At 42.0% G+C, this 26,813-nt stretch overlaps 1 protein-coding gene across 1 annotated transcript in view; it reads left to right on the top strand.

Moving 5' to 3' along the window:
- Positions 1-10,201: 10,201 nt before the first annotated feature.
- UPP2 (uridine phosphorylase 2) overlaps positions 10,202-26,813 on the top strand; it is a 29,757-nt gene continuing 13,145 nt past the window's right edge. Inside the window, 5 exon segments of the mRNA XM_036253327.1 lie at positions 10,202-10,263; positions 14,029-14,146; positions 20,646-20,801; positions 23,745-23,859; positions 26,446-26,652. Coding sequence (XP_036109220.1) covers positions 10,202-10,263; positions 14,029-14,146; positions 20,646-20,801; positions 23,745-23,859; positions 26,446-26,652 — 658 coding nt within the window.

The raw sequence follows: 26,813 nt of genomic DNA on the forward strand, positions 1-26,813 counted from the left end.
AAGCTACCTGGGAGTTACTGAGGACTGTGGGAACCAGAACATGCAGGGCCTTTCTTCAAGCATTCAGACTCAAACTGTAAAACTCTTTGCTGTCCATAGGGCCTGAGTTTGGTCACCAGACCTTTGGCTGGCTGCCACTGGAATGAATGATTGATTGCTCAGGTACAAAGAATCATATTCTATGAAACTATATCTTTTCTTTTAGGAAACAGCTTTTGATGTCCAGCTGTGCAAGTTATTGCCCCTCAGCTCCAAACTTATGAAAATAGATCTGGGTCCTTCAGATAGTTTTCCTATGTCAGCTGGCATAGGTAAAGCTACATTAGTAGATGGTGCTGGAGAGATGCTGCCGGAGAAAGAGGTTTGCTTCCTGATACCAACAGCTCTCTTGGTGGGCTCTGCAGGTGCACAGCTTCTCCAGTGCCTGGCTCCTGCAGGTGCACACTGCTCCAGTGCCTGGCTCCTGCAGGTGCATACTGCTCCAGTGCCTGGCTCCTGCAGGTGCACAGCTGCTCCAGTGCCTGGCTCCTGCAGGTGCACAGCTGCTCCAGGGCCTGGCTCCTGCAGGTGCATACTGCTCCAGTGCCTGGCTCCTGCAGGTGCACAGCTGCTCCAGTGCCTGGCTCCTGCAGGTGCACAGCTGCTCCAGTGCCTGGCTCCTGCAGGTTCCTGTAGTGCCCGTGACTCCTCAAGCATTTGCATATAGCTTCTCTAGTACCAGCTGCTTCAGTGCAGTGACTCCTCAGTGCCAAGCTCTGCATATGGGTGATTTCTCAAGCATCAGGCTCCTGCAGCATGGCCACCTCTCCAGTGTCCAGCTCCTGCAGGGTATAGAGCATCTCAGACACTCAGCATCTACACAGTGGGTGACGTGTCAAGCCTCTCCCTACTGCAGTGCACACAACTTCTAGCGCCAGACTCCTGCAGTGCACTGTGTCCAGCAGCTCCCCCTGGAAGCCTTTGGGCACACTCATAGCAGAATACCTCTAACAAGACACCTCCCTATGAAGAGCTTCTTCTGAAACCCTAGAGGGAGGATTTTCAGCAAGTTCCACTGGTATGATCTCACAGTGACTTATTTGACATTCTGTGAGCCACAGCCATGCTCTCTAACAAACCCTGCGTCTCAGCCTTGAGTGGAGGGCCTTTTTGCTGGGTGCTGTCTCAGCCCTAAGGGTAGTGGTTGATCTTATATCTGCCATGTTATAATCTTTATAGCCAATCCCTTGTTACTCTAATCTACTTCTATAGTTAACGGTTCTTTATAGTAAACTTTACCTTATTCAAATTACTGAGTGGTTTCTGTGCCATAAACGATCCTGGAGCTTTGGCAGCTCTTCCATTTACATTGGTGTCATTTACATAGGGCATCCCTACCCACGCCAGAGAACACATCTCTGCCTGTCCCAACCTAGAAATCAGACATCCTTGCAATTCTTGACTTGAGTAAAGAATCCAACCCATTTAGAGAACAAGAGAAATTACATGATTTCCTTGTGATCACTCAGCCAGCTAATTATGGAAACTGGATAAAAAGACTAGTCTCTTGATCCCCGATCTGGTGCTCCTTTCTCTCTGTCACACTCTCATTATTCACCAAAAACATGAATTAAGCAACCATTTGCATATGGTCCTATAAAGTACTCAAATTATAAAAATTTGATCCTAGATATGCTTCTCAGGTAGAGTGAGCAGGTTTTGAAAAAGGGCGTGGAATTTAGCATCGGAGAGACCTAGCATTGTTCTGAGGGTCCTGGGGCAAATGGACTAACATTGCTGTATAATGAAAATATCACTATTACAAGGTTGTTGTGAAGAGGAAACAAGATCACATACATGAATCGCGTGTCATCAGTGGACACATTCAGGGGAGCCAGACAAATAAAACGGCAATTTCATCATACTGGATGCATCCATTTCACTCATTTCCCTGCTTGCACATTTCTCCTACATCTATTTTATTTTAGTTTTAAGATTATAAAAGGTCATGATTTTATTTACACTGACACAGTTAAAAGATTTTACACTAAGATAAAATCAGAGATAATATGTTTGTCTTTAAGAATGAGGGTACTTTTCAATTTTTTCCTTACCTTTATTGAGGTATAACTGATCAATGGAAATTGTATGTATTTAATGTGTACAACTTGATGTTCTGATATCCATATACATTGTGAAATAATCGCCATAATCAAGCAGATTAGCATATCAATCACTTCACATAATTACTACTTTCTTTGTGTGTGTGTGGTGGGAACACTTTCAATGCAGTATTGTTAATGGTAGTTACATTGCTGCACGTAGAATCCCCATAACTTACTCATCTGGTGTAAGTAAAATTATGTACTCCTTTCCAACAACTCCCATTTCTACATGCCCTCCCTGGCCACCACCATTCTACTCTCTGCTTCTGAGTTTAACTATTTCAGGATCTACATACACGCGATCCTATAGTATTTGCCATTCTGCTCCTGGCTTATTTCACTCAGCATCATTCCCTTCAGTTTCTTCTATGCTGTCGCAAATGGCAGAATTTCCTTCCTTTTTAAGGCTGAATAATATTCCATTGTACATATGTATAGACCACTTTTCTATTCAGTCGTCTGCCACCAGGCATTTAGGTTGTTTTCACATTCTGGCTATTGGGAATAATGCTTCAACAACCACTGGAGTACACATATGTCTTCCAAATACTGATTTCATTTCCTTTGAATGTATATCGAGAATCTCATGTATATTTTAAGAAAAAGAGTTGAAAAAAGCTTTTCCAACATTTTCTTCCTTACCTGCCCCTGTGTGTGCTCTTCGCCGATGAGTGCGCATCCGGCAGAGAAAGGTCCGGGGAGTTAGAATGTGTCAGAGTCAGTAAGTGGAGAGGGAGCTACATGCTGCCCGATTCACTGTTCCTTCACATAATCAGCGTGGACAAATGGAAAGCTAACTGCACGCAGTGAAATGTATCACGGGAATCACTTTCCTGTTTGCCAGACACTGTTTGCACAGAGCCATCCCAGCCGGCCGTTGTAATCGCCCTCTGCGCCTGACGTCTGCCCCCCTGGAGCAGATGTGCCCTGGAGCAGACGTGCTCAGACACGGCGCAGCCGCACGCGGCTCCCGGAATCTCCCTTTCAGAGCTCTCCCGTCTGCCTGAGGTTCGGATTCCGTTTCATGTGTCTTTCTGTGTATGTCCCATAATTTAAAAAAAAAGTTAAGATAAGATAATAAATGGTATTAAAATAATAATTGCCATCCTTTATTATGTGCTTATAAACCAAGTATTTAATATATTTTTTCATTTATCTTCCCAACACCCCTGCATGGTAATTACTATTATTTTCTCTTTACTAGGAAAAAACAAAACAAATACAAAAGGTAAGTGTGGAAGGGTAATGAGCTTGCCCAATGATATATGGGTCCAATTGGCTTAGAAAGAATTATCTTTCAGTACACCATATTGCTGCTGTAGGTGCAATTTGTTAGTCTACACTTTTGAAACAAGAGAGCATCCATATTCCGCGATAGAATTGAGCTTGCTGTTCCCTTCTGCTTCCAGAGCCAAGAGTACGCCTTTCCTCGAAATACAGTGACTTTCCATTTATCCACACTGATTACACTCACGGACAATGCGCTGTCTGGTATATTGTTGGTCTATTCTTATATATCTTGATGCTCTTCTCTCTTCAAGCTTATCAAGGCCATCATTCTCTTTCTTAGCTAGTTCAACTCAAATCAAAACTTGCCAAAGATTGCAATGGTTTTTCCAACTTTGAAACAGAATTGTGACATTTTTACCAAAACCCCTGCCTCTGCATTTTGCTCACCAGACTATGTTCTCACTGGCGTGGGAATGAAGACAGGATTAAGGCAAAGAAGTAGAGAATTAGAATGAGGCTTGGAACATCTTGGCTTTAATTTAGCCTGACCCTTCCCTCACCCCCAACAAAGGAGAAAGAGCCAGGTTCTGACGAGAAGAGGAAAACATGTCCAGGAACCCGGGCTATTTGTTAGAAAACCACATGTTGTAACATTTTTAAAGCATTGACTTTAAGGCATTTATTTTAAAATATTTTCAAAAGAAATGTGATGTTAAACATGTAGTGCGCCATGCTGGGCCCTATTCTGCATGTTGATTGCGGTGCTGTTGCATGCCCAGTGAGCTAGAGACGTAGAAACCAAGCATTACCAGGGAAATAAGGGCATAGATACATCCTCATAAAAGTAAATTACAGAAGATAGCAGGATTCTGTGAAATGCTGATATTGGAAAGACATGATCATAAGTCCAAAAACTGCTTGTGTCAACTTTTTAGTGCTTAACAGAGACAGGCTATTTTTAGTGCTTAACAAAAATCAAGGTATGTTAAAGAAAAATGAACCCTGTTCCATATTCTTTATTCTGAACTATGTTTTTCTTTTGCCTGAGGACCGAGTCACTTCAAAAACTCCTTCTCTAATTTTTACAATATGATCTTTGCTTATTAAGCAAAGTGTGTGCAAGCAACACGAACTACTGAGTCACATGGCCTTCTCTTCTAAAGTAAATCAAAGACTATTGTGTAAAAGTTAACATGGGTGAGCTTTAAGGTGTGACAGGGGTAACCCTAGTTTAGAAATGAAGAATGTCAGCTCATGAGCTCATGTCATCGTGGCCCCGCCAGGACCAGCCTTGGAGGTGACCCCCATGCAGGGCAGCTGGGTTTGCAGGGTGCACACTCATGGTCCCGGCCTGCAGGAGGTGGGACTCGCACCTGAAACCCAAGCATTAGATTGGGACCTTGGAAACTGCTCATGTATTGCACATACACACTAAGTACACATGGAACAGTAATAGTTTTACACAATATAACATAGAGATGATGTATCATAAAATTGTACAGTTGAAACATATATATTTTATTATATGTTTCAATGTGCCCCAGAAGGATATCCACCAACTTCAGGCTCGTGGTTACCTCTGGGGAGAAAGCAAAAATAATCTGAAGGTGAGGAAGTTAGCTTTAATGTGTTCTTTTTGTTTTTTTAAGTGTGTTAAGTATGGCAAAACATTAACAATTGTTAAATGTGTGTGGCAACTACACAGACATCTGTTACAGCTTCCCATTTCTATATGTTTGAAATGTTTTGTAATTAAAGTTTACAGAACACTGACTAACATAATATACTTACAGGAGCACCCAGTCATCACAACCGAAAATGAAATGCAAATCCAAGGTGAAGTGGTCAAAGAAATCACACTTTCCAAAGTCAGGACATTCCTGAAGTGAGGCATTAACAGAGCCAGGAATGTGACCATGGTTATGTGCTCAAGGTTTTCTACTTTAGAAACAAATTAACGATTAACTGGAAGTATTGCACGGAGGAGTGTTAGGAGAGTACCACAAAGCTCGCTGCTCACTGTCACTCAGCCAAACCCAAATTAGAACCAGTCAGCTTTGAAATTTCGTGACTTTCTGGGCTTGGAATTCACCACCTCCACGATGTGTGAGCATTATTTTCCCATCTGAACCCTCTTGGGCAGCAGCGGTAATAACCTCGTGTTTTCTGTTAGAGGTTAGGACTGAACCTTCCTTGGGTTCCAAGGAAAACAGCCGGTCCTCGCACTGCAGTGTGAGGTTTGTCAAACTCCCAGAGCTCCTTTCCCACTGATTTCCCAGGGCACCTCATGTTCTGTGGGGGCCCCATCATCTGGTGCTGGAAAACAAACACGGCCTTTAATCTCCGGGGCATGACGTCCGGGGAGCGACCCACAGGCAGGCGGGAGACTCAGCCCAGCGCCTCACTCCCCGCTCCAGGGGGGCGTTGAATCAGACCCAGCTTTGGGGTAAAATCACAGGGAAGTGGTAAGCCTGAGCTGAGTTAAACTGCAAATTAAAGTGTGTTTGAGAAACATTTTAAAGATGAATTTAAATGTTGGCAACAAGATGATTTTAAAATCAACATTAGAACTAGCCTGTCATTTTCATGGGGCAATTTTCTTCAGCAGCATCCACATGCCACCCCCACTATGGCTTAGCGATGCACGCCCTTCCCACAAATGAATGAACTCAACAACCCTTAGGACCAGCAGAGTGAGGTGCTAGCGACACACTCCTCATGTCCCAGTCCTCCTTCACCTTGAAGACCCAGAATTCCCTTCCTGTTGATGCCATTCTCCGTGGACTACAGTCTTCTTTAAAGACCCCAACATTCAAAAACAGTGGAGAGCCCTGGCCAGAAAACTGAGCTGGTTAGAGCACCGTCCTGATACTCCAAGTTTGCAGGTTCAGTCCCCGGTCACATACAAGAATCAACCAATGAACAACAAATCGATGTTTCTCTCTCTCTCTAAAAATCAATAAAAAAATGAAATAAAAATAAAGACTGTGGTGGAATAAGAAATGTTCCCATGGCTTTGTGGGCAGAACTAGGTTTGAAGTCTGGTTTGGGCTAACTCCTTGTAGAATCTCAGCCACCTCATTTCACCTCTCTGGTTTCTCATTTCCTCAGCTGAAATTTGAGAAAATAAAATCTATCTCACGGGGTTGTTGTGAGGGTTGAAGGAGATAGTCCAGAGCCTGGCCTGGTGCAATGCTGAGTTGATCCCTGTTGTTACTGACATTCTTCTCCTTCATGTTCTGTAAATTATTCTTTCTTGTCCTTCAGATTTCCAGTCCGAGCTGAAAGTGATTATTTTGAACTTAGAGAAGAGCTTTTATATTTCATTTCTTACTCCTATTGATTCAAAAATATCATGCTTCATTTCCAACAAAATAGCTTTCCTTGAATTTTTGTTTGATGTGCTATGCTTCACATTTTCTTTACTCAAACATCGTTAAGAACAAAAACATTCTAAAAATTGAAGTCAAGCATATTCAGAAGCCAAACGTTTTCCGTCTTAAGTGCTTCTGTTGACCGAACCACTTGAGGCTCTGTTGACCTTCACCGACTTCCCAGAGGGGTCTGTTGACTCACGGAGGCCCTGGTGTTGGTTAAGGTCAGCCACTGGGGAACAGAAAATTTAAGCTTTGGTCACACTGTGGGGATCATGATCCCAGTAAGAAAAGCCACCAAAGCAGTTGTAAGTTGAGTCCTTTTCATTTGGAAGTTGCCAGACAAATGCCTCTGGGAACAAGGACCATTCTCTTACATCACTCTGTAACTTTGGGCATGAACAACCTTAGCGCATAGTAGGTGTGTATTGATCACTTGCTGTGTGTGAGTCTGACGGCTCCTCCGTGGAGTCTGCATTTACCTAAACAGACTACTATGGACTCAATGTGCCTACTGCCACTGGTGTAACCTTGTGGCCTTCCTTTGTTTTCTTGTACAGCAGAAATCCCAAACACGGCAAGCCACTGAGGCCCTGACTGAGATGTTCTGGTGCAAACGTGGATAAAACCTCATGGAGCTACTAGTGGTTCTCTTCAGGCGACAGTTTTCTGTCATCTCTGTGAATTTTACACACTGTTCCCTGGGCCAGGAGCGCAGTCATATTTGCCTGACCCTACTTTCAGCAATATTTTTCAGGACTACATCTTTCCCCAAGATACAACCCGGGCATCCCATCCTTCCAGAAGCCCCGGTATCTCCACTCTGGGTTCACGGCCTCCCCTCGGAGTTTCATAGCACCTGCTGTATCTTTTAACCACGCATCTCTCTTCCCCGCTGGAGAGTAAATTCCTTTAGGGCAGACGCCGTCCATCTCATCTTCTCTGTGTTCTCAGTGCCTGGTATGAGGTAGAGGCCCAGGCCCTTAGAGCAGGGTTCTGGGATCCCCAAATTCCTAGCCATGGCCCTCGCCGGGGTGACAGGAGCACTGTTTTGGGGGCTGGGAATGGTTTTAAGTCTACACAAATAAATAGCACAGATTCAAGGGAAAGCAAACCAGTGGGGAAAAGACACCCCCCCCCGACTTCCACTCCAGGACTCTGATTACTTTTCTCTCATATTGGAGGTTCAGGGGCAAAATCACCAGGTAGAAATTTGCCGTGGGAGTGAGACTATGAAAATACTGTCACCGTGGAGGAAGGGATGTGTTTTGTCTTAGGCCAGGCACCATAGAGCATGGATTTGGTGGAGCTGATGCGGGCCCTGCTATCTCAAGGCTGTGCTGAGTGGGGGGCTCTGCCTGGCACATGGCCCTTCATCCACAAAACGCCCAGTGGCTGGGCTTGGGTCTGCCTTGTGCACCTCTGTGTCTCATGCTTTCTGAAAATGAGACTTCTCTCCGTTCCCACTCGCGTGACTGACCTTTTGCAAAACAGTCAATAGGAAAAATAATCATTGAGCAACAACGTACTGTAAGAGTAGGATGGAGTCTTGAAAAGATTGAAACTGAGGGAAAATAATTTCAGATTCCCCAGAAGGCACTAATTAGTACTCTGCTGTCAGGGATTCTATAAGACTATTCTTCACTTCACCCAAATGATGACACTTGCCGTAATGTCCTCATAAGTAGTTAGATGGGGTCCGTAACACCTTGCTGGCATTCCCTGGCACTGCTGGTGATCAACATCATTGGCTGACAGAATCTGCACTGGAAAAAAGACATGTTAATTAGTTTAAATAATTTGCTGGAGTAATTAATTATTTAGCACTCATCTAATTAGCTAACACTTTCACCTGTCAGAACCAGAGGTAAATGCCAGACAGGAGTTTGGTAGTCCTCCTCATTATACCCTACAAAAATGTGGAGATACAGCTGGAATACCAAATAAGAACGTGAAGCTCCCCTGGTGGGTGGTGGGCAGGTTGAGTTTCAGAACCACCAGTGGTTGTGGAGAAAGGGCGGCAGGTAGACCGAGGTAGGAAGCATATGTATTATGATAAACTAGAAACAGGAACTACTCTCCCAAGTCACACAAGCAACACGCAGGTTCAGGCTTATTTTGCCTGTAAGTTGTCATTACCTTTTCCAAGATCAGTTTCCCTGGGGATTTTTGGATAACTGTGGGCAAAGTTACAAATATCTAATCAGTAGTGGCAGTAGCAAGATTTAGAGAGCTGCATTAGCTCCCCATTCTCTTTCCTTCTCATCCTGCCAACTGTGTTAGCTGGCCAAGAAGGAGGCCAGCATGGAATTCAAGGAGTTTGTCCTAAGTGACTGTCACTAGGAAGAGGAGTATCTTCTAACACAGTTAAGATATGGATGTGCTTCTTCACTGGGATGCATACTCTTACAGAGAAATTCACGCATGTTATGAAATGCCTTGTATCTGCTGAGGTTTGGGCATTTGTGGACATTTTCAGCTCTCTTGTGAGCCAGGGACAAATGTTCTTAAAACTGTCATCAGCATAGAACTTTAGCTGATTGACATGGGAGCTGAGAAAAAAAAAACACAACAGGACAAAGTTCCATTAAAGTCTTCTAGATTTTTCCATCCCAATAGTGGACAGTAAGAAGCAGCAGAAAAGCAATGACTTTTTGCATTTCTTAAAAGAGACTCTGTTTTCTGAAAATAGTAGGCTTTATTTTGTTATTCTTCCTGAATTGACCTCTAACAGCTGCTTCGTTGGATTTTATTTGTAGCCTAGGGTTTTTAGCTAATGAAGCCCTGGGAAACAGATTTTGTTTAATTATCAGACCTTCTATGTGCATTTGAATGGACAGAGTTCAGATGAAGACACATTCTGAGGTCGTGACTTTGTGTGTTTTTCTCACTTATGAACACAGAATGAAAACAAGTTGGTGAGGGGTAAGATGGGGTGAGAAAATGAAATGCTTGAGAACTGGAAGTTCTCCTGCGTACTGGGCACATTTTTGACACAGCATGATGGAGTTATAGAAATCAGTGGAGGACTTGGAGCCATATACCGCTGTCCCAAAGTAAATAAGATGGTGTGCCACCCAGACCCACACTGCGACCAAGGCCAGAGGAAGGGAAAGGTGCACCAGTCAACCATTAACAAGCTAACCTACCTGGTCAGAGAGAAAGGATGCCACATCTTCAAAGGGAGCCTATCTTCTTAGGGAAGTGTTGCTTTGAGAGTTGGGCGTTAGTATAAAAGGCCCTGTCGAGGAGGGCATTTTTTTGACTTGGTAAGGGAGTTTAGAATGCTAAGAGTCAAGTTCCGTTAGCGATTTCAGAAGAAAACATAAGTTTTAAGGGAGGCTGTCATTCTAAGTTGGAGCTGAACTATTATGATTGACCTATAATTTAATAGCAACTCACTGTGTATTTTTTTTTTCTGATATCACACAGTACAACAAACCATCACATAGTATGGCTTAGATTTTACCTGCTTCCAACAAATCCATGATTTCTGACCAGAATACATATGTTGGGTAAGTAATTTTGACTTTTTATTTGTTTTCATCAGATGGATGTTCTTTGGGTTTTATAGTAAATGTTCAGGAGATGGACCTCTATCTACCAGTTATGTAAATTTCTGAAGTGTAGAGATGATATCATTGAAACACAGCTCATAATACAAAATGAAATAAATACAATGCAAATTTTCTTCCCAATGACATTTTCATTTGTTGGTTCTTGGGGGAATTGGGCTCATCTAAGAAAGTGGAGAAATATGTCAATTATATCTCAGTTAAAAAAAAAAAAAGTGAAGAAGAAAAAAAAGTAAAAGATTAATCAACCTGCATGAGTGAACAAATTCAAAGTTCAGCTTCGAGTTTAGCCTTTAATTCTAGGACCATGGGCTGAAATATCTGAGAAATAATTAAAGGGGCATCCCAGTGCCTACAGGAGATTTAAGTGCATTGCGGCATATTATAAAGTGATTCCGTACGCTTTGTGATAGACTTTATATAGGATTCACTTCTAAAATGCCATGTATATTATTCATCTCAGGGGCAGACATGAATCTGCCAAAACTGTTGGCAAATTTAGCTCCAGTTCTTGCCCCACGTTCACAGAACAGAATAGAGCATCTTCAGGAGGCATAAGAAATTTCTGTGCATCCCCTCTGATTTGCTGAGTTGTATCAAATGCCTTTGCTAGAGCCTCCATCATCTCAGCGTTTCAGAAACTATTCCAGTTACCCATCCCAAACAAGGTCACCTTCTACCACATTCATTTGTTCAGGGAAGCCAAGGAAAGAGAAAAGGAAAAATTATGAAGGTGAAGGTAACGGTAAGATGGAAAGACTTCTTCTCAGCCAGCACTTCCTTTGGTTACCAGTGTTTCATACTGACCGTGCTGGGTCGTGGTTGGCTAAAACACTGCACTCCCAGCACCATCTGGCCCATGTTTTAGAAAAGAGAAAGGAAATGCAAAACGAGGTGAGGAAGAAACAGTGCATGCAGTCTATTTAGTAAAAAGTATATATTTTGGAAAGGTTGAAATATAGCAATTGCTAGATTTACATTGGGTTGAATTTGGCATAATACCCCAAACTACTCTTTCCTTGAGTAAGTGATAGAGTGATCACTTTAGAAGTCCTTCAGATGAGCCGAAAGGGATATAACTCTTCTACAGACATGCCCCCCACCCAATTGCCTGAGCAAGGGGGTCATTAGCTATTGTATCAAGGAAAGCTTAGTAGAGCTCCTAGTTTATTAACAAGACTATTTTAATTAATACAAGACAATGTAGTTAATGGCTTGAGAATTCCTTTTGAAGATAGGAAAGTTTGAGTACATCAGTGATTTTATTTATTTATTTATTAATCCTAACCTGAGGACATTTTTTCATTTGTCTTCTGATAGAGCAGGAGGGAGAGAAGGAGGAAGAGAAAGAAAAACATCGATATGAGAGACACACATCGACCGGTTGCCACTCACATGACCCCAACCGGGACAAGGACAAACCGCAACCGAGGTACGTGCCCTTAGCGGTAACCGAACCCGGATCTCCCTGGTCCGCGGACTGACGCTCTAACCGCTGAGCCAAACTGGCCAGGGAATATCAGTGCTTTTAAAAATACCAAGGCCTTGACAATTTGAATCAGAATTTCTGGATGTGGGCTCAGGAACCAGTGCTTTAGAAAGCATCCCATCTGGTTATGATATGGAATTAGAGTGTAGAATCACAGACATTTTTCTAGAGTAAGGATTTCAGAGTCAGCTGGAGTCCAAAGCAGACTCTCCAAGGGGTAATGTCGTTTAAGAGAAGCTGGAAGAGAAAATGAATGGCAGTGTTTCTCAAACTTCGACATGCACAGAAATTACACTGGAGTTGGTTAAAAGGCACATTTTGATTCAGTAGGTCCTGCGTGGGGCCTGAGATTCTGTATTTCTAACAACCCTCCATGGCAATGCTGCTGGTTTATCAACCACACTTTTTCTAACAAGGAATTACTGGCAAATACCCTCTTGCCTCTTCTTGGGAGAAGAAAGTAGGTATCCTTTTGCTTTGGGGTGTTGAGGCTTTCTCTGAAGTAGTAAAGTTCACTAACCTCACGGAATGCTTTATATTTCAAACCAGCTGTGATCCACTAACTAATAAAGAATCTGTTACCCTAAATCAGCAGTTCTTAGCCTGTGGGTCACGACCCCTTTGGGGGTCGAACGACCTTTCATAGGGGTCGCCTAAGACATAACAGTAGCAAAATTACAGTTATGAAGTTGCAACAAAAATAATTTTTTGGTTGGGGGTCACCACAACATGAGGAACTGTATTAAAGGGTCGTGGCATTAGGAAGGTTGAGAACCACTGCAAAATGTTGTTGAGCAGAACATTAATAGTATTCTTTTCCACTTCCCAAACAGTTAAATCTAATTTAACAAATAAAAATTTTAAAGACTTGGGGAAAAAAGATGTATGAGACAGCTTGCATGAGGAAATTCACAATTTTTCTGTGGAGACAGAAATTAACATGTGAAATGCTACCTATCAGCCTTAACATGAAGCAAATGTTTTAGGAGCACAGTAGTAGGTTTTGGGGGAGGGGATTCATACAGACTGAGGAGGGAAGGTGCTTGGAAAAGCCTTCCTGGAGAAGGTGACATTTGAACTTGAACTTGAAGAATGAGTAGGATTCTGATACGCGAACAATGGAGGGGCAGGGGAAGGATGCTTCAGAACAAAGGCCTAGAGAGAGATTCTCAACCTTGGTTGCACATCAGATCATTTGGGAAGATTTTGAAAATGCTTTCAGAGTCTCAGTTCACTGGAGCCTGGGCACAAGTGTTTTTAAAGTATTTTTAAATGGTTGAAGATCACTGGAAATAGAAAACATGAGTTTTGTTAAAATGTTTAGAGGTATTTACGGGGAAATGGAAGGAATATTGAGCAAAGAAATCAGATAGTTCTTGGCAAAGATGGCTTGACCCACTGTGGTAAGGGGTAAATAATTCATTGCTAATAATATCAAAGACTGCAGATGATATGCTTCATAAATATGAATTAAACTGAATTAAGGTCATTCCTGCAGCAGCAGCTCACTGTCTTGCATTATTTTACTGAGAGAGAGAGAGGAAGGATAGTAGCCCAGCAAGGCTCAGATAGGCCTTGGGACAATCTTGCAAAGCAGTTATTTTCACTATACCCACTTTACAGATGAAGAAACTTTCAAAGAATAAAGATAAAATAACTTACCCAGGGTTGCACAATTAGTATATATATGGTTGACCTGCTAGTGGAACCCAGTCAATCTGACTGTGGTTCTCAGTAGCTTATGTTACTCAGCCTCCCATGCAAAGAACAAAAATGACCGTGAGGGCCAGACAGAACTGACTAGAAAAGACTGTTCTGTAACCTACTGGTTATAAAATCTTGCTCAAGTTTATCAACTTCTGTAAGTCTTGTCTCCTTCATTAGTAAACTGGATTAGTTAGTAATGCTTACCTAATAGAATGGTTATGGGATTAAATGAGGCAATGTATTTATACATGAATTTATGGCAGCGTGCAATTTTCATGCTTAAGGCTATGATTATGAAAATATTAGTTATTATTATTACTATTAGTAGTAGTAGTATTGTTTTATTATCATATCATAATAATATTTGCTTACCAACAAATCATTTAATCCTAAGTGAATGTTTGTGTCTAATATTTGGGCTAGTGATTATCATAGGTGTAGACTGATATCTTTTCTCGTTTGTGTGCTTTCTTTCTAAATTTCTTCTTTTTTTGTATTATTTTCCCCAGAAAAAGTTTTGTTCGTGTTAAAAATCCTTACTTGGATTCTATGGATGAAGACATTCTCTATCATTTAGATTTAGGAACAAAAACACACAACCTACCAGCAGTGTTTGGGGATGTAAAGGTAAAAGTATTTCTAATTTTAGGAAAAACAATCATGGTTCCTTTGCTGAAATTTCTTCTTATTTTCCCAACATAAACTTCACCCATTCAACTAGCGAAATGCTAGCGGTCCCACTAGGACCGGAAGGCATGTTCATTCTCTGAAACAATTTAGAATGTGTATATCTTGAACAATCATTTGCACCCCAACAAGACATCAAGGTCCCCAAACAATATCTAATACACACATGATTATTTGGCTGCTCTAGTTCCTGGAGAAAAATACAAGTTTATTGACAATACTGCTGGGTGCTGAGAATTTATTATGATTCAATTCACTGCTGAACATATACATTTATAGCTGAGCTTCACTGTTTCACATTTTATTAAATCATAGCATCACTCAACAAAATTAACAATGCTATCTTGAAAATAACCATTATTTAATATTTCATATTATTAAGATTTTTGTTATTTCATAAGAAATATTATAAAATTGTTTATAGAATGCTGCTAGGGAAATTGTACTTCTCTAGAATCTATATCTATATCTATATCTATATCTATATCTATATCTATATCTATATCTCTATATCTATATATAAAAGCAGCTCATGTCCATTATTTAAAATTGGGAAAATGTAAAAAAAGCAAAACAAAACAATAATTTAACAAATACACCTTAAAAAACTCCTATCACCTAAACATTGACATTAACCTGTTTCCTTTTTTTCTCATCCATTTTAATAAATAGATTTTAAAATAGTTGGAATTATATAACTTAGCATCCTGAATTTTCTATTTAACTTTATGTCATTAACATTTCCCCACTATTATGACATTTTCTTTGAAGCACATTGTTTATGAATTTCAAGTGGCTGTGCCATACATTATATGGTCTACTTTTGACCTTTAGGTAAAAGTATTTTCTATTATAAACACCACTGAAATGGATATGTTGGGACCTGAAGATAGGAATATACCCTAAGAAGCCTGAAACACAAATCAAAAAGAATATATATATGTACCCCTATGTTCATAGCAACACTATTTACAATAGCTAAGATCTGGAAACAATCCAAGTGTCTATCTGTAGATGAGTGGATAAAAGAGCTGTGGTACATGTACACAATGGAATACTATGCAGCTGTAAGAAAGAAAGATCTCTTAACCTTTGAGATGATGTGGAGGGACCTGGAGAGTATTATGCTAAGCAAAACAAGCCAAGCAAAAATAGACAAATACCACAAGATCTCACTTATTTGCGGAATATATGAACTAAACAAACTGATGAACAAAACTGATCCAGAGACATAAAAGTAGGGTACAGACTGACCAACTTCAGAAGAGGTGGTGTTGGGGAGAAAGAAAGAAACCCAGAACTTATATGCATGTATGCATAACCAATGGTCATAGACAACAAAGCTGGGGATGGGGAGGGGGAGAATGGGGAGGAGGGTGTCAATGGGGGGAAAAGGAGAAACATCTGTAACAAATTAATAAAAATAATTTAGAAAAAAAGGGGGGGAGGAAGAAGAGAAGGATGTTAGGAGGAGAAGGAGAGAGAGAGAGAAGGGGAGAGAGAGAGAGAGAGAAAAGAATGTGATGTGAAAGGAAGGAAAGAAGAAAGGGGGGGATGAAGAGAAGAAATAAATCTATGATATTCATTAACCATGGGAGTCAAATTGCTTCCTCTCCTTTCCTATCTCTCCCAGGGGCCAAGTGAGAGGGTGGGCTGATTTGACAGGACTACCTCTTTGCCCATGCCCTCCAGTCTGCTGCCCCTTGCCTTCTCCAGGCCTCTCTCCGTATTAGCTTCATCCATGCAATGTAGCCTCTCTCCCTACTGGTGTTTCTAATGTTTATGCTCCAAGAGTCAGTGATAAAGGCTATCTTTGATGCTCATTGACCAGAGTTTACCTGAATTCAAATGTTAGGTTTGAGGTTCATGCCTCACAGTGATGTTCCCAGGATCATTATTTGGGGATACTGCCAATTAATAAAGAACTCATCATAATCAATAAACTAAGGTACACATCTAACTAATAAACTAGAAAGAATCAAGATATGTTTTAGAGACAGGAAGTTTTCTATTATCTACACTTCTAAGCATCTGTCTCTCATCTACCATTTATGAAGTGCTTTTCATGTATCAGACTCTGTATTAGGCATATGTGTATGGTATATAGTTTGAACTCCATAGCAACTAAGGTAGTTGTTGTTATTCCCATTGTACAGTTGAGGAACCTGAGGCTCAAATATATATGTGGTGTTAAATATATATATATATATATATATATATATATATATATATATATATAATAAATGTATTATTATAAACATATGTTATTGCAGTACATCTATATATCTGTACACATATCTATATATTTATCTATAGCTATCATCTAGCTATCTATATCTGTCATAGGCATAACACAGCTGGTAAGTGAAAGAGCTGGGATTAAACCTTAGGGCTTCTCTGATAAAAAATTAATGGCTTTTCTCCATTTGGAGCGTCAGCCTGCGGACCAGAGTCCTGGGTTCGGTTCCCGCTAGGGGACACATACCAAAAAAGAAAAAAAAAAAGGTACTACATTTTGGTACTCTAAGTATTAGTTTCTGGAAATCATTGGGATGAAAAACTTTGTTTTAGACATGAAAATAATGGTATTCACACATATTTATCATACATACACACACGCAAGCACACACTTGTGTGTAATGTCACATCGTTGTTACAATCCCAGGAACCAGGCCTTTTTACCCCTCAACCTGACTAGATTTTCATCAGCACTTATTCTCACACTTTTTCAGCATCACTGTTTACCCAGATGAACTCACTATCCATCTGGTGTGACCCCTTCAGTAGATTCTCTTTTGAATTAAAAGGCATGCTCTGGTTTAGAACCTGTTTTGTCCTACTAGAGAGCAACTCTATTGATCGAGCCATTTTGATGGATAGCAGGCAAAAGTGCATGTGTATAGATTGGGAAGTAGGTAATGTAATTCCCAATAATCAGAACTGGCTGTTTAACCTACACCAGGATTCTTTCAGAAGCAGTAGGTAGAGTCTGATTTATGTTTACAGATGTTTTCTCAGGAACTCGCCTTTTTCCAGCCACATTCTTATCTTTGAATGAGAACGTGCTAGGTTCAATTTCTGGATTCTCTTAAATCCCAGGGCAGCAATTCTAGCTAAGAAGAGAGGGTATAATCCATCAGTACCTGAAAACTAAGCCTTGTCTTCACAGAGCTGGTCTTCATTATTAATAGCATTATCATCCAAGGAAAGGAGACATCTGGGTGTGTAAAATTTAAACCTTAAAAATTTTGACAATCATTTCCATTTTTTTACTTACAGTATTACTAAAGTTTTTGCTAGCTGGTACTGCAAAATATCAATGGCTTAGCACTGTATGTTTATTTCTTATTTACATAGAGTACAAAATGTGTGTTCCCAGTTGATGGGTGGTTTTTCTCCAACTGTGATTCAAAGACCCAGGCTCCTTCCATGTTGATGCTCTGTCAGCTTTAAGGAGTAGTTTGCTGAGTGTCAACACCCATCCAGCAGACAGGAGAACCCAATCTGTAGGATCGCAGTGGGAGACTTCTCTGGGCTAGGACTGAAAGTGGCACCTGTCACTTCTGCTCACATTTTAGTGGCTAAAACTCAGGCATATGGCCTTATCTAGTTGGAAAGGAAGCTGGGTAGTTGAGTTAAGCTGTGTGCCTAGAAAGGAGAGACCACTTTGGTCAAGAGCTAATCAGACTTTGTCACACTGACTGGAATAAATAAAAATTTGAAAACATAGTGGAGGAGCATTAAAAGTTATCTACAGTGTGAGTCAGTGGTTGAGCATCAATCCATGTACCAAAAGGTCACCGGTTCGATTCCTGGTCGGGGCATATGCCCAGATTGTGGGCCAGATCCCCAGTAAGGGGCATGCAGGAGGCAGCCAATTGATGTTCTCTGTCATCGATGTTTCTATCTCTCTCCCTTTTCCTTCCTCTCTCTCTCTCTCTATAAATCAATAAAGGAAAAAGAAATGTAAAAAAAAACAAACAAAAGTTATCTGCTCAAACTCAACATCCAAATATATCTTTTATAAAATTACTGACATATCCTCCAATCTCTCCCTAGAAATTTCACGTAACATGTAAAGCATTACCTTATAACAGTGTAATATGCTTTTAAAAGTGTATATTCCTTTGTAAACGTACAGCATGCATCAACTGTAATAGGCCCAGGTTAATACAACATGGCAAAGTAAGTCTTTCGAGACAGTAAGCGTATTTGAAAGTGAGTTACTTTGGCAGTTTATGGCAAAGTCCTTGACACATTTTTGTAATGCTTCAGACGCCTTCCCAATGCACTTTTATCTTCTTTGCTAAAACCAGGACAAATGATCATTTTGTTTGAGACATGAATCATAGTAAGTGTCTCTTAAGGTCAGTGTTGGTTGGTGGTCCTCAGCCATATTTCACTTCTCATTAAGGCAGTCAGACTTAGAATTGTGTCTGAGGTGATATTTAGTAAGTCTGATTTAAGAGTAAGGCTTCCAGAATGAAAATGCTTCTGTCTATACCTATCATCTTCATGTCACTAGAGACAGTCAGAAATTCCTGTTGATTACAGCAATATCTAGAGTTCGAAGAATTGAAACTGTAAGCAATTCTAACATCTGTTTTGGTTTTATGGTCAATCTGAAGAGTTGTAATTTATATTCACTGGTACCACACAGTGAGGTTATTTTGAAACTACTGTATTTTGGAAAATAAATAAAAAAAGAACCTACTTTGTACTTAGCTCTTTAGCTAAGTCTTAATTGTCCATACCAAGAGAGAGAAACATTTTATAAGTAATCAATAATGATTTAGGAAGTCACTGTAGACCATGGTCTTACTCCTTGCTACCCAGTCGGTATGGCTGGCTTCCACTGCAGTTCATTACCAACTTTAAGCCCCATCAGAAGCCACAGAAAAGACAAAAACAAGAGCGGAAGAGAAGCAGAGGGGCTGGATAAAAGGATAATTACATCCCATAATTGAAAATGGAATTATTGCTAAATGGAAACAGAATGCATCACGTCATCAGACCACCCGACAGTCTGAGGAAATCATTTGTGAATGGGAGGCCTACGCTCCCACCTCAGTTAGGTATTTCCTTAGACAGATGTTCTTTCTCCCAGGCCTGGCCTCGCCAGCCACCCTTCTGACGCTCTGCCTGATGCTGCCCCCGTCAGTCAGGCACCACCAGCTGCCTTTCCTCACTGGATTTGAATCAGCTTCATTTGTCCTAAATTCTGCAACACAGAAACCATGCATAAGCTCAGAAGCAGAGCCAGGAAATGGCCACGTGGTATCACAAATAGTAGTTAGCATGTGCTGGATACTCAGAAGGTGCCTGGCTCTGTGCAGTGTCCTCTGCCACCGTCAATCCCGTTTTCTCCTTACAGAACCATCCGAAGGGTTCTGTGTTTTCCCACTTTAGAGATGACCATCTGAGGCACATAGAGATGACATGAGTAACACTGAAGCAAGTTACTTAGTCAGCAGTGGGATGCAAAGCCAAGTTTATCTCAAAGAGCAGGCCCTTACGCACTGTGTTACCTTATCTCTGACTGAGCTTCTTCACCACGTAGCTGAGATGCTCTGATGGCTTTGCACTGGGCGCCCTTCTGCGGCTGCGCTTCCTCGGGCCTCTGACGGCTGCTGCTGCGCATCCTCCCCACCGCTGACCCCGACTCCCCGCTGGCCGCTCCTCTACCTGCTGTCCAGCCTCTCCGACATCCAGCTCTCCCATCCTGGTGGCCGACGGACCCCTAATAAGCTATCGCGCGAGAAACTACCAGACAATTTTATAACCATGTTTTATTAGAGTTGACACTCTTGACTGTTGTCATTTCAGAGATGTGAAAATGTGAATAAAACAAAGCAAAACCCAATTATTGGAGGTGATGAAGTACCGTAGTGAGATTTCGTCTCCAATAAGGCTTGCTCCATGAGAATTCCTTCTGAATGAGAACTTGGGAACGTTTTGATGTGATTATTATTATTTAAAGCTTTAAGTGAACATAGCACATTTTACAATGAAAACTTATGATTGGGGATGTGGAATGAAAAGATATTCTAAACCTCAGTTCTTCTGTTCTCCTGTTACTCACATCCCCCTGCTCGGTATTTACATACTAAGCGCATAGCTCGCTAACGCCCAACCTTAAGAGCTGGCTGATGTTCACAGTAAACTAAACCACCAGGAAACATCGACTTGAACAAAAGCAACACTTACTTTGATTTCTTGTTCTTTGCTAATCAAGTATGTCAAGCTTTGTGTCTGGTTACCTCATCTCCAGGGTAATGGTGGAAATTAGCTGACTCCTGAACAGAACCCGTAACATTAACATCGATACATACTCTTAAGTGAATTACTAAAAAATAAAATGAGAACATTAAAGTTGAAAGCTGACCCTTGGTTCTGATCCTAGTGGTTAAAGCAGATAATTGTTTCTTTTTATGAACAGTTTGTCTGCGTTGGTGGGGGCCCCAACAGAATGAAAGCGTTTGCACTGTTCATGCATAAGGAGCTCAGATTGGAGGAGAGTGAAGACTTGCAGGACATCTGTGCCGGCACAGACAGGTGCTGTATGTACAAGACTGGTCCCGTGCTCACCGTCAGCGTAAGTACTCGATGCCTGCGCTCCTAGTAGTCATCACAAGCTCACACGAAAAGAGGGAACATCTGAATACAGGAGTTTCCCCTCCTGCTTTGCCTTCTCACATAACTAAATTTGGTTTCCAGGTGTGACATTCTTTGCTGAAAAAAAGCCTGCGGGCAGAACATATAGCATTTGGTGTCACTATAGTTTATTAGTTACCACTTAGATTCAAGTTGGGGTGGGCGGGGTTGTGGGGGAAGCACAATTCCTCTCTTTAGTTTGTAACCGATTAAGCCACCAGTAATGTTCTCTCTTCTGTCCCTTTTCCAGTTTGGGGAATGTTGAGCTGAAGTATACAAAGGCCAATTTTCAGGATTGCCAAAGGCTGCATTTAACACTATAATAAGCTCACTGAAAAGCTGGTAATGCGTTTCCACAGAGCTCTTGTAAATTGCTCTCCTATATTTAGAATATGTTAACAGCTACGGACATACACAGTGTCCTAAGACAAAATGAAAGTGGGATAATTTGAAATTTTAGGGAACACATAGACCACTTCCCTTTTGGACGCAGGGTAGCATCCACAGAGGAAAGTGCGGCACCGAGCTGGCCTTTGTAAGTTTCTCTCTGACACCGGGCTGTATCCGGAAATAATGGCTCCAGTCCGTCTTACATCTGGACACTGCAGTCCTCATCACGGGCGGAGCCTGGCATGCTAGGGAAGGAGGAAGAGTCCTCTGTGGAGTGTGACGATTCTGATAAGCTGAATTATATGTGACTACTGCACCAGGGAAGAGCCGCCGATCATTGATTCCTCGAGGTACCTGGTGAGGGAAGGGTGGATGATCATGGCTGGAAGCCTGGTGTAAAGAGGGGAAATGATGCAGCACCATTGGGGCAGCTAAGGTGATTTCCCCTCTGGATCAAGAACACCTGAGACGTGCTTTGGGCTCAAATGAGAGAATCCATTCAATTGCTCGTTCAACAACTACAGAATATCTACATTGGCAGGAAGGTGAATATTGTTTGATCTAGGCAGATTTTGTCTTGCTAACTTTTGTTTGACACTTAAACTACAACTGTCACGCCCTGGCCGTTTGGCTCAGCGGCAGAGCATCAGCCCGCGAACCAGTGAGTCTCGAGTTCAATTCCGGTCAAGGGCACTCCTCGGTTGGAGCTCGTCCCGGCCCTGGTCGGGTCGTGTGGGAGGCAACCAGTCGATGTGTCTCTCTCACATCGATGCTTCTCTTTCTCTCTCTCCCTTTCTTTCCCTCTCTCTCCCTCCCTCCTACTTTTCTGAAGATAAATAGAAACGTGTCCTCAGATAAGAATTAAAAAAAAAAAAAAAAACTACAACTTTCATCTTTTTCTTGCACAGTAAATGGAAAAGTACAATTTATAAAAATGTGAAATTATCATAAATAAGCAGTAAAACTTAAGAGTAAGATATAAAAACAGGAGTAAATGGATTCTACTGTCCTGTCAGAGGAAAAAGAGCTGAAATATGGAACATGCCCAGAGGTCAGCCAATTAAAAATGGGCCTCACTAGGCAGACAGAGGTTTCCACTTTGGGCCCCATCTTTGAAAATGCTTTCTCTCCAGCAGCTGAGGGTGTGTGTGTGTGTGTGTGTGTGTGAGAGAGAGAGAGAGAGAGAGAGAGAGAGACTTTAGTAGAAACACACAACCCTGTTTGTCAATTTATTACCATGTCACATAATAAGTGGTAATTATAAACGTAGCAAATATCTGATTTATAAGGAATCTAATAGATAAATTATGGTTCATTCTCTTAATTTACAGTTGAGCAAATGCGATTTAGAGTTTGCTCATGAGTGGCAGACTCAGCACCGGAGCTCAGACTTGTTCATCTTGGACATACAAACTAATTCCGGTTTGACTGCAGTCTCCTGGAGACTGACGATGTGTTTGGAAGTCAGGACATACTCAATGGAAACAAAAAATGGGAACCCCGGAGGCTCAACATTTTCATAGTTTAATATTCCTGATGGCGAGAGCGAGGGAACTCGGGGAGAACACTGGTCCTGGCCACAGGGTTTCCTGATTTGCTCATGAGAGCATGAGGGGCAGGCATCACCTCACTGCCAAGATGCCCCTGGCGCCTCTCTGCACACACAGTCTTTGTGCCCAGGAGCAGAACTGGAGAACATGTGACTCTCTGGTGTTTTGTTAGGAATGAAATAGCCTCCGATTCTGAACTCAGCTCAGCTGCTACAAAGGCCAGCATGGAGGGTCTCTCTGGAGAGTTATCAGAACGTGTTACAACCACCGGGAGCTGCTAAGTCCTCTAACCCACGTTGACCCCTCTTCTGGTGACATTGCCCATACCCTTCCAAGATGCCGAGGAAAACCGGGATGGTGGTTCGGATCTACAGCCACTTTCCGCCACCTGCACATTCACTGCCTGCTCTAAATTGCTGGTGGGGATGTCAGCCCGGGTCTACTCTCGTGTGTCTCAGAGCTCACACAGAATTAGCAGCACGTGAACAAAGCCACGTGAAAGCAATGATGTGGATTTACAATTTTATTTAATATGGTGTAAAGGGCCTGATTCCACAGCAGCCAAGTTTGAATTCCCCCGAAATCAAATCAATCTGGAAAAAGCCCTATTTCGAAGGCTCCCTGGAAAGAGTCCAGTGGGGAGGTGAGCAGTCGCGCTGCCCCGGTTCACCGTGCCAGCGCCACCCTCCGCTGCTGATGGCGAGGGCTGAGCTCGTGCAGCTGGCCCGAGCTGCCTCTGTCTGATCCTCACAGATGGGCACATCTGTCAGCATGTCAAGTAGGCGTCAGTTAGAGCTGACTTACGGTTTCCTCAGCTTTGGCAAAGTCATAATGATTATGTAAATGTATCTGAGGGCTGTTAACTTGTAATGAAGAGAGAAAATATGTCATGTGCATGGATCAGTTTGTGAGATGTATAATGACTTTCTCTTTTCTCTCAACAGCGTGGCATGGGGATCCCTTCCATGTCTATCATGCTCCATGAACTCATCAAATTACTGCACTATGCCCAGTGCTGAGATGTCACCATCATCAGAATAGGTACGTCAGGGGGAATAGGTGAGATGCTTGATGTCTACTCTGAAATCCCAGGGATGATTCCATGCAAAGTAGCTGCCAAAATACACCAGCATGCTCGGCACCCAGCAGAAACCCAGATGGGCCAAGAAGTGTCAGGAGGCGGGCTTGAAAATAATCAAAGAAATCTGAAGAAATATTTTCTCTTCATCTTCCTTACATTTTTTCCTCCATGGAAACCTGGAGTGGACTTAGGGGTTCTTTAGAGGAACAGTGGAAGAATGGCTAGGAATTGTGTTTTGAGGATAAGAGAAAGTTTTGAGGTTACAATAAATTTTAAGGTGTAGGCATTTTATAAGTGACAGAAATAAGTGCTTCCAAGTAAAAAAACAAACAAAAAAACTAGTCACTACTAATTGCCTTGTCAGCTAAGTGAGCAGACTTCGTAGCCCAGAGGAAAACATTGCTTTTAGCTCATGTTGTGACGACGTCCTCTTCTTGGCTGTGTCTTTTCCTCGTCAACACACCAGAGCCGACCACGCTGGGCCTGTAGGGAAGGCCAGCTGATGCTCCCTATGGTTTCCCCAGAGGTGCCCTCGCCCTGCTGCCCGGCCGCTCAGGCAGCTGGCAGGGGCCTCGTTTATGCTTTCAGGTGGAGCTGAGGTCAAGTTATAAGGAATCTTCCATGTCAACACTTTCTTCAGGCACAGATCGCGTGTGGTGGCGGGGGCGTGATTTCACTGTGTCACCCTATGCAAATTCAGACAGAACACTGTAACGGGAAACATTTGGTTGACAGAGTGACAGCCCTGAATGGGGATGATAAAAAAGGCTGAGATTTTTGTCTTAGAACTACACATGTTTTGGAGCAAGAAGGGACCTTCAGAAATCCTCAAACAAACAAACAAACAAACAAATCTAAAGAAGTGACTTGTCCCATATCACAGGGCTAGAGGTGGCTGGGCCATGCTTCACCAGAAACAGACATGTTTAGAAAGATTAGGCCTTGTCCACAGCTGTGGTGCAGGAATAAAGTCCACCCGAGGCTCTTAGATGGGACTGGAAAAAAGACACGTGTAGAAGTTCACCCAGGAGGAGGAGCCTGTTAGCATCATTGCTGGAGTGGGCATCCTTCCAGACCCCCTTCTTTGGGCTTTGAAAGACTGTAACTGGGATATAAATGCTCTAACTCATCTAAATATTAGGAAGGCATCCTTTGGATGCCCATATTTTCAACTTCTCAATCATTTTTCTATTCTTAGGACACGGAGACTAATTCATGGAGCCACTTATTTGACCTATTTAAAAAGTATCTGACCTACCAAGGATCATTCATCAGCGCCGACCTTGGGTCCCTAGGTGGATCTCCTAAATTAACCCCATGCTGATCAATAGTGAAATTTATATAAAACCCAGGAGGATACGGCTGTGTTCTGTAAAAGGCCAGAGAGTACGTGTTTAAGGCCTTGTCAGCCATATGGTTTGTATGGCAATTTCTCAGTTCTGCCATTGTAGTGTGGACGCAACCACAGACAGAAGGTACTGAACGAGTGTGGCTGTGGTCCAATAAAACTTGACTTACAAAGACAGTCTGAATCTGGCCCATAGACTGTAGTTTGCAGATGTCTGCCCCTGTGGCACCTCTATGGAAACATCCACTCATTCGACGAATTTTTATGGAGTATCTATAATGCAATAGGCCTAGTGCTAGACCTGGGAAGGCAACGGTGAGCAGTGCTCTTGCCTTTATAGAGCTCATGTTTAATCAGAGCAACAGGTTAGCCAGTGAGTAATTATAAAAAGTGAGATGAATGTTAGAGCAGGAGTCTAGGAAACTGTCATTATATATTTTCCTACTGTGACTCTAAACAGAGATCAGAATGGGTCCAAAACTAGGTAGAAAACAGGACCCGAGGCAATTTAATGTCACCTATCTGTGTTGCCTTTTTATCACCCCCCCCCCCCCCATACCCGCAGTGGATTTAGACATTTTGAAGGAAGTGACTTACGCTGACACCTGGAAAATGAGCTGGTGCTAGTCTGGGGGAAGACAAAAGAGCAGTCCAGGCAGGGAGAAGGACAGTTGGCAGAAAATGGTCTCTCAAGTCCCTGTGACTTGAGTTGCTAAGTCCCATGAGCAAGCCAGACTTTGTAGCACTGGAAGGTCAGCCAAGAGGCCTCATTTACATGAGGTTGGAGAGGGGAGGAGAGACGGTGTGACAAGAATCAGAAGGAAGGGAGGATAGAGATGCAAAGAAATTATAGTCATCAAGGAGAGGCAGAGAAGATTAAATATCAAGTAGTCACATCATTTTATGAAAGCTACAGGCTCATTTAGTTTATTCCTGACCTAATTTATTCAAATTTGAGCCCAAAGGCCGATACTAATTTGCATGTCCAAGAGTTATGTTTGTCTTGAAATCTGAACCCCGTCACATTGTAAATGCGAATTGGGAAAGACAGCAAATGTAAATGCCTGTTCTGGATGTTATTATTTAATTGCATTTGGGAAAAAAATTATTTAAAGTCTGGAAAGAGGGAGAATCATTAGCAACTAGCATTAATGGTGGCAGAATTGATTACATACTATGTGTCAAAAGCAACCACTTATTTATTCCCACATTACAGGGATTGCACCAGGGTCTGTGATAATAGCAGCTACAGCTGTAGACTCCTTCAAACCCAGATTTGAACAGGTAATCTTGGACAACATTGTCACCCGAAGTACTGAACTTGACAAGGAACTGGCTGAGGAACTATTCAACTGCAGCAAAGAAATTCCCAACTTCCCAGCCCTCATTGGACATACAATGTATACCTATGATTTTTACAAAGGTGAGAAAAATTTATAAATTAGGAAAGCCACTCTTTGTTATTCAAACCCATAATTTATATTAAAAACTTTACTTCAGAAAATTAGGAGTATGGAAACAGCTTTTTAAACTTCCTATAGCATAGGAACGGAAGGACATAATAAACAGGAGAGAAACACCCAT

The sequence above is a fragment of the Molossus molossus genome, unplaced genomic scaffold (genome assembly GCF_014108415.1).
Source record: "Molossus molossus isolate mMolMol1 unplaced genomic scaffold, mMolMol1.p scaffold_m16_p_11, whole genome shotgun sequence".
Classification (NCBI taxonomy): Eukaryota; Metazoa; Chordata; class Mammalia; order Chiroptera; family Molossidae; genus Molossus; species Molossus molossus.